The sequence below is a fragment of the Falco biarmicus genome, chromosome 13 (assembly GCF_023638135.1).
Source record: "Falco biarmicus isolate bFalBia1 chromosome 13, bFalBia1.pri, whole genome shotgun sequence".
NCBI lineage: Eukaryota > Metazoa > Chordata > Aves > Falconiformes > Falconidae > Falco > Falco biarmicus.
The window spans coordinates 7,849,170-7,867,314 of record NC_079300.1 but is presented as its reverse complement, the minus strand read 5'-3'; the positions used below and the strand labels follow the sequence as shown (position 1 = coordinate 7,867,314).

Below are 18,145 nucleotides of genomic sequence, written 5' to 3'. Positions count from 1 at the left end.
ACACTACATGGTCAGACTAAACTATCTCATTGTGGTTATCACTTATTGTCTGGGGCAGAGAATAAGTGTTTATATAACACTTATATAACACTATATGTAATAAAAACTGTTTATAAAACAACTGAATGAAGATATGAAGATCTGGTTTCAGACTCATTCAGTCTCCTGAATTCAGAGGTGAATCAGGGAGACAGACAGTATTCCCTACTCATATTCACTGCCCTTTCTCTTCTCAAAGGTGCTAAACAGGCCCAAACTCCCTGATGTTACTCCAAGACGATCTGTTCCCTTGTACCTACTGAAATAAGAAGAAACAGTTTAACCATTCCCACTGTTTCTGATGCAGGATCTTCAGTCCACAGTTTTCTGAAAGACACTCTATTAATTTTATAATTCTAGCTTAAGGCTAATCACCTACTCTTAGTCTAATGGTAATTCTCTAATCTTAGCTGCTTTAATGCTAGAGTGTCTCAGCAAACCGTCAGTATTTTTTTACTGTTATTGACTATGGTCATAATAAAACCAGATCGATAAACAAGATGTTCTTCCTGGGTTTTTGCAATACCTTTAGCTTGTATTATTTTTTTGACTCGTAATAGATTTTTTTAAAAAAGTATTTACTAGTTTTGTCCCACAACTTTTACACTTTACAAAATTTCTTCACTTTGTTCACGTGTATTTGAAAAGACAGTCTTCATTCATGCTGATTTTGCTATCCTGTATTTTAGGAAAAACATCAGAAAGCATAGAACTGTGCTTTTTCAGTTACATCTGATTATAACACCTACCTATCCACATATTAGGAGACAGAATAGAAGAAAACAAAGGACAAGAGCAAACTACAGTTTCATGCACTGCAATATGTTACAAAAACTTCTTTAGGATTTTTATCACTGAGAGTATATCAGCTTTCTCATACACAACAAAACAAATCAGAATATGAATTTCAAATAAAGATTATCTGCCACCTGATTCAGGTTTTCATAGCACATCTGCAATGAAAGCATCAAAGAGTAGAGCTTCTGAAACAGGCCCAGCCACTCCTATTACTGCCACACTGAGTATAAAATGCAAGTAGAAAATTTCATTGTGCAGCACATTGAAATCTGAAGTTCCGGCTGTTTATTTTGGCTCTTGACCAGGAATTAAGGGCTAACCTTCCAAAAATTTAACAAGGCTTTTAAACAGAAATTCTGCACGTAATGTGACAAGTGGTTATAAGGGTTTATGGATTCACCTTTCTCTGTATAGTCAAGCTTTTATAAGCTTTGGGCCAGTTTCTTTCCTTCTATGGCTTGAAGAACTCCAATCTGCAACTTCCATTACCCAAAAGTACACTATAGTGTGTCTAGGCTATAGGCCATTATAGATGTGTGTATCATACAGCCATAACAGTAAATATGCAGCAAAGAATCTGAGTTTCACTGATTCTGGAAACAGAATAACAAAAAAAGAAGAATGTGTATTTGCATCCTAACAATTAAGTGTGGTAATTGGCAGTCCTAGCTTCCACAATGTATAAGGTTTTTACGTTAAACACTGTTGATGTAGAACAAAGGTAATTCTTACAGGGTCTGTGCTTCGCAGCTGACTTAGAGCTCCACATTTCAAAAAGACCACGCTAGTAAATAGCCCCTGTTCTGGCTACAATGCTCAAGAAAAGAGTACAACATTTATTCAGACGCAACTTTATGCTTGATTTGTACTATTAGGTTCCTGCAGGAATCCCCCATCTCAGAGCACAATGGGTTGGTTCTTAGGAGCTTTTACCCAGGACATACATTGCTTCTTATCCACCATGTAGTCATTTAACTTTGGTCTTACACTCCCCTCTCAGGATGGCCACAAACCTAAGAAATGCTCAACACCAAGAGGACAGTTCCAGCAGAGTTCTGGTATCAGTTTGATGCTAAAATAGGCGCTGACATTTAAAGACAAGTTTTAAAACACTGTGGATTGGGCTAAACCTCTTGGGAAAATCTGAATTTTTAAATTTATTTTAGAGAAACCAAATTTGAAAATAGGGTTTTGAATTCAGGACTGAGCTCATGAAGGAAACTTCAGCATCTGTAAATTTCTGATGTGTTTGTAGTTATGTTGCAGAATAAGATAAAAGAAAGACAAAACATGTCAATAACACATTGTACAACTATACACCAAAGGAAGTTATAAGTATGGTCTAAACATAAAATGAACAAATAAACATACATCCTAGCAGCTGTATTTCCCCAGGTCTTTCAGCAAGTTGTTTGTAAAACCAATTACTGAATTCATAGTACTGAGGCAGCTATTTCCATCTTTTGTTGAAAAGCACTTAAGCAGATACTTAAGTTCCACTAGCTTTACCTCATGTTCAGTCATATGCAAATTGCATTATGTTAAATTAAAAGAAAAGAAGAAGAAAAGAGTCATTTCTACATTATTGTTAGTAGAAACAGTGTTTTAAAAGGCATGCTTCGGGGAAAGGATTGTCTGATTTGACATCTTTGTCAAAAGATCAGAAGACAGAGAAGAGCTAATACAGTGAGCTAATACAACAGACAAGATACTTTTAGAGTACCCAAAGGAGCCATCCCTCTAGAATGTTAGTGTCTTGTTTAAAGAAAAACTCATCTTCCTTGCACAGCCATCAAATTCAGTACGTGTGCCAAGAATAAAGACTGAATCTTTGGCAGATGAAGTATTTGTTAACCAGTAACAAATGCCTGTAGTAGCACTGATGCTAAAGAACGGATTAATAAAATTATACTCAGATAAATTCAGAACTAAGTGAATAATAAGACAGTGGGAAACACAGTGGAAAATTCAGATAACCCCAGGCATATTCCTACCTATTAGAGTAGCAAGATTCAGATTTGTTTTTTCAGCTGTTGGATTTCAGTGGTTGAATGTAAATCAAATGATTCTATAAACGTATGTGTTGACATTCCTTAAAAAATTCATGCGTATGTCTAATTATTTAATATCCCTCATAACAAGTTCACGTTTTCAAAGTAACAGCAATGGATACAAAATCAATTCTCTCAATATACGCTACAAAGCAATTATTGGACAAATTGGAAACAATCATTTGACTTGTGCAGTAAATATGCAGTGGCTTCTTTGTACAGTCAAGATCATCAACCACCAGAAGGAAACAAACAAACAAAAAGACATCTGTCAGGAACATCTTTGGAGAGTCTGTCACCAATGCATCACTCGGGAAGCAGCTAGAGATGCAGTAAGATCACAAATCTCAACGTAACCAAAACAAGGCAGGGAAATGAAGGCATTGCTGCAGGCACTGTAGCTTCTTTCCATGCCAGGTAAGTCCCACTAACACAGGCACTAACACTTCAGCACATATTAGAAAAATGCCCGGTTGGTTACAGCCAGTAGCTGTAATTCCAGCAAATCCCAAATACGTGCTAAATTCTAACTTCAGCAATCTAGCTTCAGCTTGGAAATATGCCCCAGTTTTTGTCCAGGGTCAGACAAATCACCAGATCCTGCAAGTTAATGCTGAATTCAGGTGAGGAGATGAAGTAGTTGCTCTGTTATTTTAAGTACCATTTTTGACCCATGGTATTTAATTTTCTCATATACAAAATGGGGATTAGACAATGCTTCCTCTCATTCCTAATTTATCTTCTTTTGCTTAGTTAGATTGATGTAATTCAGAGTAAAAAATGCCTTCCCTAAGTTGATCAAACACCACCAATCCTGGGTTTCTATCATAAGATTTAAAATTATACATTATGTATGAACTTACATGTTTATCCTGTGTTTTGATTGGATCAGATGGAGTTGACATGTATTTGCTGACTTCACTTAAATCACAACTCTAGCTTGAAAAATAATGCAATGATTTTTTTTCTTTTTTCACTTACAGTTGCCAGACAAATCTTGAGAGCAACTGAATAAAATTCAGGTCTGCAAGAGGAATTCAGCAACTGTGTGGTTCTAAACACCAATCTGGTTAAGAAACATTCCGACAGAAGCCGATGCTAACGTCTTAAAAATAACATATAATCTTGTTGCAATATCAAAAATACTTAAGGAATGTAGAATCAATTCCTTCCTAATAGAGAACTGAATGGTCCATGGGAATGGTTTCTACACAAACCATGCTACTAATGATGGTCGTGTTTTTGTGTTCATTCCATTTCTCTTGTCTATTGGAGGCACACTTTTCTGGTTATTTTGATATTTTCAAAGTTGTCAGAGTTCTCTAAGCTGAAACATTAAATTCCAGGCTCTCAAAAGGAAGCCCAGAAAAAAATCTTGGAATACTTGAGTGTTGACATCTTTCCCGAACTTCATGAATAAACGGCACAGGAGGAAATGCAGTTAGTTCTGTCCTGTAATGCTTTTCCATTTTGAAGGAAGTATTAGCAGGAAAGAAGTGGAAAATTTCAAGGGGGTAGGGGAATGGGATTGTTTTTTAATACTTGACTGAACCAAGAGAAGTTGTGTTGGACAGTGCAGCTGGTTCATCAAATTTTTACCAGGGGTTCTGCAATTTCAGCTTATTTTTATTACCTAGTCTTTATCTATCAGAGTTCAAGTACGAAATGCAAGAGTCCTTCAGGCTACTTGCTTTTAGGAACAAAGAACTACTGAAAAATTCCAAGCATATCTACCCTAACTAGGCTACAGCAGATAGAGAATATGCTGTCTGGCCAAACACAGTATGACTGTCTGTCAGAACACCTCATGTCTTTAGCAGCAAAGTCACCTCTTTCACATCTAACACTGAAAAAATCCCCAGACAGCTTTTTTTCTTTGAATGCTGTTACTTCCCTGTTCACCACAATTCAAACAGCATCCCCAAAGTTACTGTGCCAGTTTATATCACCAGATTTGCTCTTTTTTTTATTGCTGCTGACAATAGCTACAGAATAAAATAGACAATTGTTAGAAGGGAGATTTCAGCAAGTTTGTATTTACCCTCTGCTTGAACTGGATTATATGTTCTTTTATGCAAGAAGGCTAAAGGTAAAATAAAAACTCTCACTTGTGTGATTGAGAGAGTATGTGCTAAATCAAACCATTTATGTGAAAAATGCCTGTGCTGCTTTGCAGAAAAAATTGAGCAAGTTTGTTTTTGTGTGAATTCAGTCATACTGTCACCACAGACAATACGGTTCTGCTTCACACATCTCAAATACCATTAAACCATAAAGACCAGTAAGATGCTCAGAACCACCATATGAGAGGCTGATCAATAAAGCAAAGCCAGTCATTTAAGTTACAGCGAGACTATCTGGCAATTGGTGTATCATGCTGCACCTGTGCTGCCACATCACCTTAGGGCAGATGAGAGCTGCTGAAACACCATTAATTGCTGCTGGCTGTGGAAGGACAAACAAATATTATGAGATGCCCCAACTTGTCCTGCAGTTTTTCTCAGGCCAAAAATCCCATACAGGTGCTTTTATGTGTGAAAAAGCATCCACATGACACTGCAGATAATTCTGGTATCTTCAAAACGAGGGCAAACTCCACACCTAAACAATCAGTATCAACAGCAGATTGTCTCAAATATGGATACTGATCAGGTCCCCCCACCTGGTTTTCACTTCAGACACTGAGAACTGTGCTTCTGTTATGTTAACTTCATTCAGCATCTCTGTCACCTGCCCCTGATCCGCATTCCTGTTTGGCTGAAGGCTTGGATAATTTGTTTTGAAAGTACAAAATCATAACATAATTTGTCTTTAAAAAGACAGGAGAGTTCTGTTGGTCTGTGCAAAGCTCCTGTCTTTGGAGGTATGATGATAAAGAGACTGAGAAATGATGCGGAAGTCTGGCATACGCAAATGAAGACAGGAGTTTTAAAAATTACATCAGAAGGGATACATCACTGAAAGAAGTGAATTGGAGGAATGACCTGTGAAAATTGACACTCCAAAGCATCACAATTTCATGATGCAAATCATGGCATACAGCAAACATTTCCAGTTACACACCAGACAGCAGGGGAAGCTGCCATATAGCTGCCCGGGCCCTGCAAGGCACAAACTTTTCTGGGCTTGGCTTGCCCAGGCAACATACTCGGCTGCATCAGGCTTCTGTTTTCTGAATATTTTAGATTTATTCTGCATATTGCCAAACAAGTACTTTAACACCTCCAAGTGCTGTAATTCTGACTGGAGTAACATTGTTTCACTACTGTTTGGAGATCTTAAACAATTCTGCCAAATCCTCTAGTTCTAGAGAGGAAATTTAAAAATGAAAACGGACAATATGTCAATGGAAATACAGATGTACAGCTGCTTTGACGCAGAGGCCTAAGCTCAACGCCACACAGTGTTTTCAAGAACAATCTGATAGCAAAAAGGGCATGTTGCAGTGGGAATAAAATATGAATATACTCCGGTGAAATAGCTATGCCAGTAATAATATGCCGCAGAAATGTTTCTGGTTAATTTTTGCAACATAGACGTGCTGTACACGGTTTGTGAAAGTGTTTCCATTTGGTATTACAGGGATGACATCCCTGCCAAAACTACAACAGATGCTTCAATGAAATGCAGAGAAATTTCAAGCTGGTTGACTACAATGAGATTTTGTTTTGATTTTGAACTCTGGCAGAAAACAGCATTTATATTGTTCTTCACATTATTATTCTACTGATTCAAAATCTGCACTCAGTCTTTGGGATTGTAGGGGTTTGCCACCTTCATGTTAATTTGGACATGTTCTATTATCTTTGTTTCATAAATTTGACATTTCAATAAATTATGGCAACCTCATATATTCTTTATATATATATATGTATCTCCATGGTTACTTTCAGCTTTTGCAGTACAGAAGCATACAAAAAAAGCTCACTCACAAATACCATGCAGCAAATGAAAATATTTAGCAGAGGTCACCTGCACCAAACCACAGATTTGGATTTTTAAATGGATATTACAGAGAAAGAAACTACCAAAGTTATGAATATCATTGCACTGCCAAGATGAATGGGTGTTCCCTATGCTTATATTTGGGAATGAACGGGATGAGACAATGGGTAAATGGGAACATATCCCTCCCATGCTTCAAAGGAACAGCACAGTATGATCCTTTACAGAATTCCTCAGATCAACATTCCTGTACTGTATCTTATTTGTGGCCAAAATGAGAATTTTATTTGGCAACCGTCCTGCTGTCCAGTACTTTTCATTTCATTTGCTTCAAGAAAATAATCTGCCTGTCATCTTGGAAGTGTTTACATTTAAACAAAAAAAAAAATAATAATAAAAAAGGAAATTACAAAGTATGTTACACAAATTCCCTTATTTCCCCTAGAAAAGGAAACACTCCCCCCTACTGCTGTTTTATTTAATGTTTAGAAGTTAATTGTGTTACAGTAGTTAGTTCTACTTTATGTAGCTCCATAACTGAAGTGTAGAATAATCAGGCTCATTAATAATTTTCTCAAGAGTTATCTGTCAGCACCCATAACTCATCACAAAAACAATTATGTTGCTTCTGGCATACCTTTCAACACTTTGGTGCCTGCCAAAGAAAAAAATCAATAAAGGATTAATATTATTCCATGGCTGGTACTGGGTAAGTGGCTCCAGTGGCACTCCCTGTTGGGGGACTGCCATTAAAGCTTTTACAACTGCATAATCCGAGTCTTATTAGTCTACTCTAGTGAGCATACTTCATAACACAGAAGTATTTTCAAACTTGTTAATGACTCCAATGGACTAGTTACCAAGTAATGCTGTGCTGAATAACACTGATGAAACGTATTGAAAAACAGCACATACTTTTCTGAGTATGCATTTGATAACAATAGTTTCACCTGACTTCTTCTGGCCTGATGGGAAAATCCATTCTCTGCCACACAGGCATATACTTCTCAATTTTAACACTTGACATATGTATTATAAAGCACAGTTGAAATTACAAGATCTGCAAACCTCAGCTAAAACACCACTAAATTTTGTACTACAACACGCTGTAATGAACGTCTTAGTTCTTCACCACTAGGAAGCCTACGGATTTCTCTTTCTTCTCTGAATCTTTCAGATCAGCCTAGGCCGGGCAGCAATCTACCCTAAATCCACCTTTAAACTGCCCAGATCTAAGAAAATTGGCCTAAAAAGTGTTCTGATAAATTAGATCTTCTAAACACTCAGATTACAGATCTATCTCCTTAATAGCTGCCCATTCTCATTCATTATACCTGCCACATTCGGCAATCTCCTCCTCTTCAAAGCGTTCATGAAGTTAAGGTAACCACTGTCTTCAGAAAGCACAAACCACAACTGATCCATTATTTATTCTTACACCGAACCTCATGTAAAAATTTATGTTGAATTTTTCCATTGTTACTTAGTATCAAGCCATTCTCATAGAAAAAAAAAGCGATTAAAGCACTATGTCCCTCAGCTCAGAGATGAAGGGCCTCAAACAATTTCCTGCCAAAAACAGCACAAGCTTTTCCACCAGCTTCAGTGGCCATACAAGCAAAGCACACCGCCAGCGATATGCACGGGCAAGTGAGTTTCATCGAACTGAACACTAAGCATGCCTCTGCTATCAAGACTGAAAGACACCATTCTTTGTGTCCTTCCTGACCTGCACCCCGCAATATTTGGGCATGGTGCTAAAAAAAAAAACCGGCAGGCTCATTGCTGGAAAATATGAAGTGATGCACACAGCAGAAAACAACCTATGAGCATACACAGAGAATCAGGATGTATGCATTAGCTCATCTCACTGAAGAAAGAAATATCCAAGTCATCATGAGTAGTTAATAGGTAACAGCAGTCTAAAAGACCAATCAAATGTTGAAGATTATTGAGGAAGGATTAGAAGACAATATCATAGAGAGTCTACAAATCCACAGCAATCCAACACGTTGACTATGGTACACAGTTCTAATTGCCTTAAAGCAAAAGAGATGCCACAGAACCGCGTAAGTACAGAGGTAATGTATTATTAGGAAGGACTGGCTTACCTAAGAGGACAGCTCAAACAGGTTACTATGCTCTGACACAACACAGTTTAGAAAAGAAGGCAACTGGTATCAAAAAGTAAATAGATATGTTTAATTATTTATCGTATCAATGGCATAAACTCCCCTAGTGAGATAAACAAGCAGCAAGTGGGGGAATTAAATTGGGGGAAGCATTGCTATGGGATTTTATAGAAGACAGAAAGCAAATGAATTTTAAAAGGGCATAGGTAACTGCACTGTGACAGAGCTGGAAATTGGTGTAGAGGTGTGATTATGAGCCTAAGAAATATTGCACTGCCAATTGACAGTAAGTGGGAAAGTATACCAGAGAAAGTACTGTGCTATGATTGCCTGTTCTTACATATTTATTCCGCAAGAATCTACTACTTGTTACTACCAGTGGTAGACTTTTGTACCAAATGGACTTTTGTTCTTACATAAAAAAGATCCAAATCAGGTCAAACTCCCCCTTAACTAGAAAACCATCAATACACAAGAGATTTGGTAATAGATACTATGTCTTAACACTTGCTTTTTTACGTATTTCAATTTTTTCTCCAGATATCTCAACTCTCTAATGTCTTCACTGCCAGGTCTGAATGAATAAATCTCAATTTAGTAAAGTAAATATTCCTTTTACAATAATCACCACCCAGCACCCATATGCCTTCTTGCATTGATTTCAACATTTTCTGTTTCCAAACCTCAATTTGATATGATAAAGTATAGCTTGAAGAAATATAAACCAACTGTGTCTCAAAAATACCAATTACTGTGCATGTTCCAATAGCTGTAGTGTCATTCAGATCAGGTCTCAGCTGGTCGCTAAAGGAACTGGGAGTGTAATTTTAAACACAAAATCTCTTACATAAGCAGCTGTAAAATACATGCTTCTGCATAAGGAAAATGGATTTTTTCAGTGCTATGAAACTTAAAGGGTTTTTTGCTTTTTTAGGCAGATTTTTATTTGGCCATCAAAATTTGCCAAAGGAAACAAAATAGAAGGATTATTAATGGAAGTAAAATTTATTCTTAAAAATGAGTTATGTATTGAACGTGGATACTATTGTCAAATTAGCAATCATTGAAATACATTGAAATTACATTAGTATATGACACAGTGTATTATTTCCTGGGTCTAGGCCTTAGCTTGTGATCTAAAGATCACAGAATCTTTAATTCAGAGATGGCAGAATGTTGCTTAACTTCAGACAACAATAAGATATCGACTACAGACCTACAATATTTTGGATTTAGTTTCCAAGATCTGTAACCCCAGAATGTCACAGGTCTTTCATCAACTTGAACTTCCTACTATTTGAGCTTCTATGAACTAATATAATGGAAAACTTGATACATGACAAAGATTTTCATAGTCTTCAAAATCATTATTGCTGGTAAACAGTGTTTTGTGCTGTTCTGTAAACAAGGATTTGAAATATTTGATATTTGCATAAATAGTGGTAAAATAGCCAGCTCTGGTTATCTGAATAAAGCAGGTCAGAATACAGCATCTTCATTACATGAAAAAACTTAAGATTAATAAAAATACCTTTGGTCTCAAATAAGAATGAAAAGTTAGAGTTTCAAATATTTTTATAACCCACTTCTGATAAAGCTAAACTGATACATGATTTTTATTTTCAAACAAATAAAACTTAAATAAGCTTTTTCCCCTTTGTCCGGGTTTTGCCTGGGAAAGAGCTAATTTTCTTCTTAGTAGCTGGTACAATGCTGTGTCTTGGATTTAGTATGAGGATAATGTTGGTAACACACTGACGTTTTTAGACGTTGCTAAGTAATGTTTATTCTAAGTCGAGGATTTTTCAGTTTCTCAGGCCCTGCCAGGGAGAGGGCTGGAGGGGCACAAGAAATTGGGAGGGGACACGGCCAGGACAGCTGGCCTGAACTAGCCAAAGGGATGTTCCATACCTTAGAACGTCATGCTGGGTATATAAACTGGGGGGTTAGCTGGCCAGGGCCTGACAGTCACTGCCTGGGGACAATTAATTACAACTGTTGTTGTTGTTGTTATATTTTATTTTATTTCAATTATTAAATTGTTCTTATCTCAACCGACAAGTTTTACCTTTTTCCTGATTCTCCTCCCCACCCTGCTTAGGGCAGGGCAGGGGAGTGAGCAAGTAGCTGCGTAGCAGTTAGTTGCTGGCTGGGGTTAAACGCTGACACCCCTTAAAGGGCTCACGCTGAGAATCAGCAAGAGTGCAGTTATTAGAGAGGACATATACTGAGTTTAAATAATGGCCATAGAAGAAACCACCACTGCCGTCCCACTAGCCTTCAAGGTTGCCCAAAGCATGGAAACCAGTGTCAGTTTAAAAAAGAAAATTTCTGAACTAAGATGACTCTATAGAGTTCAGACTACGTATGCAGTTGCTTGCCTGCACTAACATGCAGCCACTAAAATCAGATGTAGGGCTTAAACAGAAGACCCTACCAAGAAAAAGGCGATATGATGTCACCTCAGATATGAAGCTAGATAAATGTTACCACAGAAAGCCATATTAAGGTCTTATATAAAATACTGTGTAGTTTTATGGACGTTCACCCAAATACAATGCTTTCAAACTGGAACAGATGACAAAGCCTAGGATAAAAGAGGGGCAAAGGAAAGCCCATCTTGCAGGAGAAGGGAAAGACAATGACTGTCTTAGTTACTCTGAAAAAAGGTTTGAGGGGGGAGTGTAGGGAACAAAGACGTAACAACTCCATTATCTAACCATAAAGACTAGTAAAAAATAGATGAATTTTAGAAACTTTTGCTCTTCAAGCTATTCAGAAACTACTTTAAAACCAATTAAACTAAGCTAAAGATTACAAAATTACCAGCTGAGAGAGAATCTCAGTCCACTGCTGCATATACTCGTCGTCTTTATAAAAGTACCCTGGGCTACAGTCTGAAAAGCAGAATGGTGCAGTCTCCATCAAGTTTTATCAAAAAAACCTGTAGTGCTCAACGACACTACTCAAAATCATTTGTAACAATTTAAACAGGATCAACTGTCTAATAACTAGTGTTCTGTGTTAGTCAACGTTACAGAGCAAATACTAAAATACACATTATTCAGATTACACATGTCCCATCACACACTAACTAGTAAATCACAAATTAATTATGCAGTAAATAATCACATACCTACTTCCCTCAGTCTTTGGGAAGAAATTTGCTGAATCTTTTCAGTGTCTTTGGCATCAAGGATGGCTTAAAAACCATCAGCTCCATTAAAAGGGCTTCAGAGAAGACGTGGTTGTTCCTTAACTGTCCGACTCTGCAAAGCTTCAAAACCATGTCTAGGAATATGTGCTGCTTTTTTTTTTTTTTTTTTTTTTTAAAAAAAAAGACACCAAGCAAACAAACAAACAAACAAAAAAACCCTAAAACCCCCAAGATCAGTCAGTATTTTGCCAAAGACGCTGATCCGCCTACTTGCTAAATCTGCACATTGCTGATCCCTGTGAATTTATTTTTGTTGTTGCCAAAAGAAATGTTTCAACAGCAGCTGCTTTTCCAAAAGAAGTAGCTTTATAAACAGATTTCTTTGTTTATTCAAAGTCTACATAGCTCTGGTTTATAAGAAATCCAATTATAAGAAGTGTAGGAATCCATTAAGTTGGTCTCATTTGTAGCCACATCTCTCTGTAGAAATGGGGCTTTGATGAGTGGACAGAGTGAAGAAAGAGCACTTTAGAGCAGGAGTAATTTTGGTTATATTAATAAAAAACATGCAGGGAGTATTATATTGGAGTGACAAGAGGGGAGTCAGAACACATTAACTTTGGGAGCGTCCTCTCTGTATAGCACTCCCCAGATTTCTGGGATGGCCACTCCTTCCTCCCATGTGAGCATCACTGTGACAGCTCATAAAGCCAACTGTCTGTGCTTGTGAAGGTGCCCTCAGAGAGTCCTCCTCACTGACAAAACTGACAGCAACAAACTTGCTACTCCCTGCCATCTAGCGGGGCTCAATGCCCTGCGCTCAGGCCAGTAAATTTAATCTGAACCATGCAAAATACAAATAAACCACATAAAATGAAGCATTTGCACATGGAAGTGTTTTCACCATGCAAGCTGACCAGTGTAACAGTAAAGAATATTACTTCCAAAGGTGGATCTCAATGAAGAAAACTCCACAAGTTTTAACTACATTCAAAGTATTCACAGGAAAAATAGGTTATCTTCCAAAATTATTAACAAATTCAAATTTGGCCATGTGAAGGAAAGTATGTACATATGACATCTCCATTTCTGTTACCTTTGCAATGGTCTCATGCAGGCTGAAGGTGGGATCCAGCTCTTCAGTTTTTGTTGTATGTACAGGAAAAAGAGCTTCAGAGAGAAAGCTAGGGTTCTGTGAGAAAGAAATAAGAAGTGTTTTAGGATTCCACATTGATTTCCTCCTCCAAATGCTTATTGGATTTTGTTCAGAGACTGAAAAACCCTTCAAATGGTTCTTAAGTTTTGCTGATTATTAAACCTATCTCACTGTTATAATTAACTGATTCCAAGTCCCTGAAAAAGGCAAAAAATAGTAAGTCTTACAACTTTTATTTCTGGAATGGCAGTTGTCTTTGTAATTATGCTTCCAAAACCAGCTAAAAATTTTGCCTAGAGGAAGAAAAAATATCCACACAGATTTCGTTCTGAGCTAGGCAGCAATCAGACATTTTATTAAATATGTTATGATCTACTCGTCAAAAGAAATGTAAACACAATAATCAAAGAATATGCTTTTATCTTCTGCAGCCATCCTACTTCTATGTACTGTAATACCATCTACATAATATGTGGTTTTGGTCAGCTCCCTAGAATTATATCCTTTAGGTTGACCGCTTTTTTTAACACCAGGCAATCTTAATATATTATTTGTATGATGTTCGTCTCTTCTTGTACTGAAAGCAAGCAATAAATTAGGTTGCGTATTTGCTGTCACAAGGAAACAACAAACTGATAACCCAGGTGTGGACTGAAAGAAAAGGCAAAGCAATACAAAACAAAAACCCAAGCCTCAAAGGCGTGCAAATGCCTAAAAGGGAATTATTTTGAACGTATGTTGCTGAACCTGGTATAATAACTTGGAAACTTACTGGAAAAGAAAAATACGTCTCCACATTCCTATAGCTCCTGAGACCTATATCCTAAAATTATTCTTGCTTTTGTGGAGCAGCTCTAGTTTTGCTCTTTAAGTATGACTTGAACTGGCCATCCTGGAAAAGCTAGGAACTCAGTGCCCGTCTAATCCCCACCTGGTATAACAATAGGTGTTGAGGTGCACCTTGATGGACTGAGATGCTCAATTTGGTAAGCATACTTTGAATACAGAGTTCATCAACAGCAAGGAGTTCAGTAAAAAGGCACAAAAACTACAGTTAAAGTTATTTCAGAGATCGGCAGGAGGATGTGACAGTGCATGAGTATCATGCCATTCTAAAATGTACTAGCTATAAGCAGTTCTTTTAAACATACTCTTCAAAGTGAACTCTGATGCACAAATAACAAGAGATGCACCCACTGCATTTACCTGTGTTCTGAAGAGGAACAAAACTTCACCTTAAGCCCTCTGCCAAACTCCGGTTAACTTTAGGCAACATCAGTTCAGCATCATAATACTCTGTACTTCCTTTTGGAAGGCTTAAATCTTTCCTTGTCCATGAAACTTATTCTGGGTTTTCATTTTGAGTTTGGATGCCAGCACCTAAATATATTATTGCATTTAGCTAGAATATCCAAAGTCCTTTATTTATTTTGTATTTAGCATACAGTGCACTGTGTGCCACACAGAATCACATACAGCCTTACCAGAAACATCAACTGGGGACTGAAAGCTTCTCATTAACAGACTTCCTCGTAGCACGTCTTTGGATGTGAGTGCTGGGAAACTAGTCTTGTCCTTTGACAGCCCAGGTAGAATCTCTAGGGAAGTATCCAGTTTCAGATAAAGTTAGACTGCTCCTTGACCTAACGTTTTGTAGGCATCTTTTAATGCCAATGTTTTGGGGTGCGTTTGTGCTTTGTTTTGTTTTTTTATGGAGAGGGACGGTAATAACAATTGTATTCCCTTAAGAAAGGTTAAGCAAAGGAGTGTGACTCATGAAAGGAATATATGTTGCCAGATTCATAATCATAACATTTTATATATGCTAGGTCTGGAGCTTTACATAGGACCCAGTAAGAGAGTACCCCAATTCTGAGTGCAATTTTTCTGTTCTGCAAATTTCTTTATAAAATAGTACTAGTAGCAATAAGAAGCTGACAATATTCCTGGCTCAGAAATGCCTAAATGATCATGAGGGTTATACTACGATTACATCTCCATGAAAATAACTTTGAAAAATGTCTAGAGTCTTTTCAGGTTGAATTCCAAGTAAAATTCACAGAAGCCCATGGTCCTATATTTAAGATGAATAATTTTTCTGGTTTACATTATTTCCTCGACTGTAAGGCAAAATTGACAATGTTCTAGAAGCATGCCCTTTTCAAACACCAGCTTCCCCTATCTATTAGACTAATATTTCTTCACTTTCCTCCTCTTGATATATACTGATCTTCAACAGCTTCTATCCTTGTACTGGAAAAAGAGACTCGCACTTCGTACTCACAAGAAGTGAAACCCCTTTTCAGAAGCATTAAGCCTGGTAATGATGCCCAACACGTTCTCCAACAGCCATAAAGTTATTTGCATTCAGAGACTGCATGCTGAACAGTGGCCAAATAAAGCTTTGGTTAAAAAAATATTAAAACTGACCTGAGTTTAAGCAGGATTGATTTGTAAGGTTGGCACTCCACTACCTTCTCACTTGCTAAAAACATTCTGTAGGGTTTATTGTTTAAAACATCAGGAAGTGAGCAAATAAGAGAGACAAACAATTTAGATGCTTTGTTCTGGCTTGTACAACCTCTTCTTATGTGACTGAGCTTCGCTCTTTCGCATGCTGGGTTATAAGCCATACAAAGACTGAAGAAAAACAGTACTTTAGGTAAAAGAGCTGTTAACTTCAATTCAAATAAAAGAAGTTAAAAAGAAGCAGAGAAAAAACTCTACCCTCTTCTTCAAAACAAACTAAGGTATCTTACTTATGTACCCCTGGGGGATATAATGGTGGTATCTGATACAAGCCTGCTGAATCAGAATTACGTTTGTACTACACAACGCAGTAAATTGCATGGATCCAGGTGCTAGTTCTTAATTGGGCACAGCCCTGTTAGCTCTCTCCTCAAACAAGCTTGAGACAATACAAATGTGTTACAATTGTATCAGGGCTGTGATATACCAAGATGCTCTGCTCAGAACTAAACTTAGTCATAGTTCCCTACAGATGCTCAATCCACCTCCTGAACTAGTACATTCACAGCTAAATGAAGCTTCTTTGAACAGAGTGACATGTCTCATAGACACAGTCAAGAAAACTCAGTAAAGGTATGTTACATCACTGGTAAGTTTGACTGTTAATTTTTTCTACAAATTAATGCCTCCATGATCAATATTCTATCAGTATTTTCATACATTTCTAATAAACTATTTCTGGTGGTAAGCACCCCGCACTTTCTTAAAAAAACGAAATACATACTTAGCACTGACTCATACTAATTTTTGTGTTCAGTGATGCATCTGTTCGTTGTCTAATTTGTCACAGAAGTATCAGAATAATAAATGAAGTAATTCTTCCCTTCAGGTTTTGGGTTTTTTTTTTGTTTGTTTTTAAGATCTCAGGGAGAAGATACAGCAAGTAATTTATAATAAAGATAAAATATATACTTCAAGATTAATTCGTAACATTTATGCATCTTTAAGTTTGCACACTAGTTTACAGAGCCATGCCATTTGACTGGGGGGAGGTTGAGGAACACTGTCATTCTGCTACGGTGGTGCTAACGCTGTTCATCATCATTCACATAATTGGAATCAATAACTTAAAAAGAGTTACATTATTTATATTCATTCTTGAGTACCTTACTGAGAGTCTGTGAAGGGTATGATTATGAATTATCACACAACATCAGATTATTGCTCCATCTAGACAAATATTCATTCTCTGGAATCTAAAGCTTGATGGATCGGCAGCCTGTAAAGCAGGAAAACACCCTGTAACTGGCTTTTATCCCCCCCTATGCTAGACACACCTGTGGAGCACAGGTTCGGGTTCTAGTCATCCTACACTTATCTTGCATTCAGTGGTGAGAGATACAAACATTGAAATTATACATTCATAGCCATTCTAGTAATTTAAGTGCCTTCCCGGAGCAGAAGCTCTTGCTCTGCTTACACAACTTAAATGGAAAGAAATAATAGGTAAATAATAGGTTGTGTTTGAATTACACAAATGAGTGGTGTGACTGAACCCCAAGTCAGCTAAAGGTCAGATGTAGATCATTCCTGATATCTTCCTGGAGGTAAACACCTGAAAAGACAAACTTTATTTTTCTTTCAAACTAGATTTTATGAGAACTGAATTTATGGCAACATTTATTAAAATGCTAAAGTACAACAAAATAAAAAAAAAAAACAACTTTGTAAATAACTTTTGCTTCTTGTTTCTTTGCACAAGGAGTCATTATCTTTAGGTTACTCCTCAGCCTCAGCCCACCAACCCTCCAGTGACTTTTCACTTTGCCACAAACAAAACACAGCCCCTTCTAGGAGCATCAGGAAGAGTTTTTTTCTGTCAGTCTTGTGGTCAGACTATGAATAGGCTCCCTGCTCTTCTCATTAGTCCCTTCTGTCCTGAAAGGTTTGGGGTTTTTTCTCATTTTTATTACTGCCCCTGTATCACACCAGCCCCGTTCTCTCTGTTTTTGTTTTTTGCCACATCTGTGCTCTGGAAATCCCTCCCCAATTAGTGTGCTCTTTCTCTGAAAGCCACTGAGCAATCAACCAACTTAGTGGAGACCACAGCAGCTGGGCAAGGCAAACAGGCAGCCTTTACTACTGCCTTGGCTGCTGCTTTTTAAAGGAACGCAACATAAGGAAGCAATGATCAGCAAATAAATCAAAACACATTTTGTCACCACAAGCGGCAAGTCATCTTGCCTATGATGGAATCAAGGCCCTGCATGCTAAGCTCCTGAAAAGGAGTCATGTAGAATCACTGATTTAGGCAGGCTTGAGTATTTTTGTGCAATTAAGCTTTCTGCTCAGGAAACAAAGCCCTTCCGACGGAGTGCACATGAAAGAAACCAAAAGA

At 37.4% G+C, this 18,145-nt stretch overlaps 1 protein-coding gene across 8 annotated transcripts in view; it reads right to left on the bottom strand.

The window, feature by feature from the left end:
* NAALADL2 (N-acetylated alpha-linked acidic dipeptidase like 2) overlaps window positions 1-18,145 on the bottom strand; it is a 507,046-nt gene that overhangs the window by 61,799 nt on the left and 427,102 nt on the right. For all 8 annotated transcript variants that reach the window (XM_056358613.1, XM_056358610.1, XM_056358614.1 and 5 more), the window contains one exon: window positions 13,219-13,314. In XM_056358613.1, the coding sequence (XP_056214588.1) occupies window positions 13,219-13,314 (96 nt within the window). The remainder of the gene's footprint in view (window positions 1-13,218; window positions 13,315-18,145) is intronic.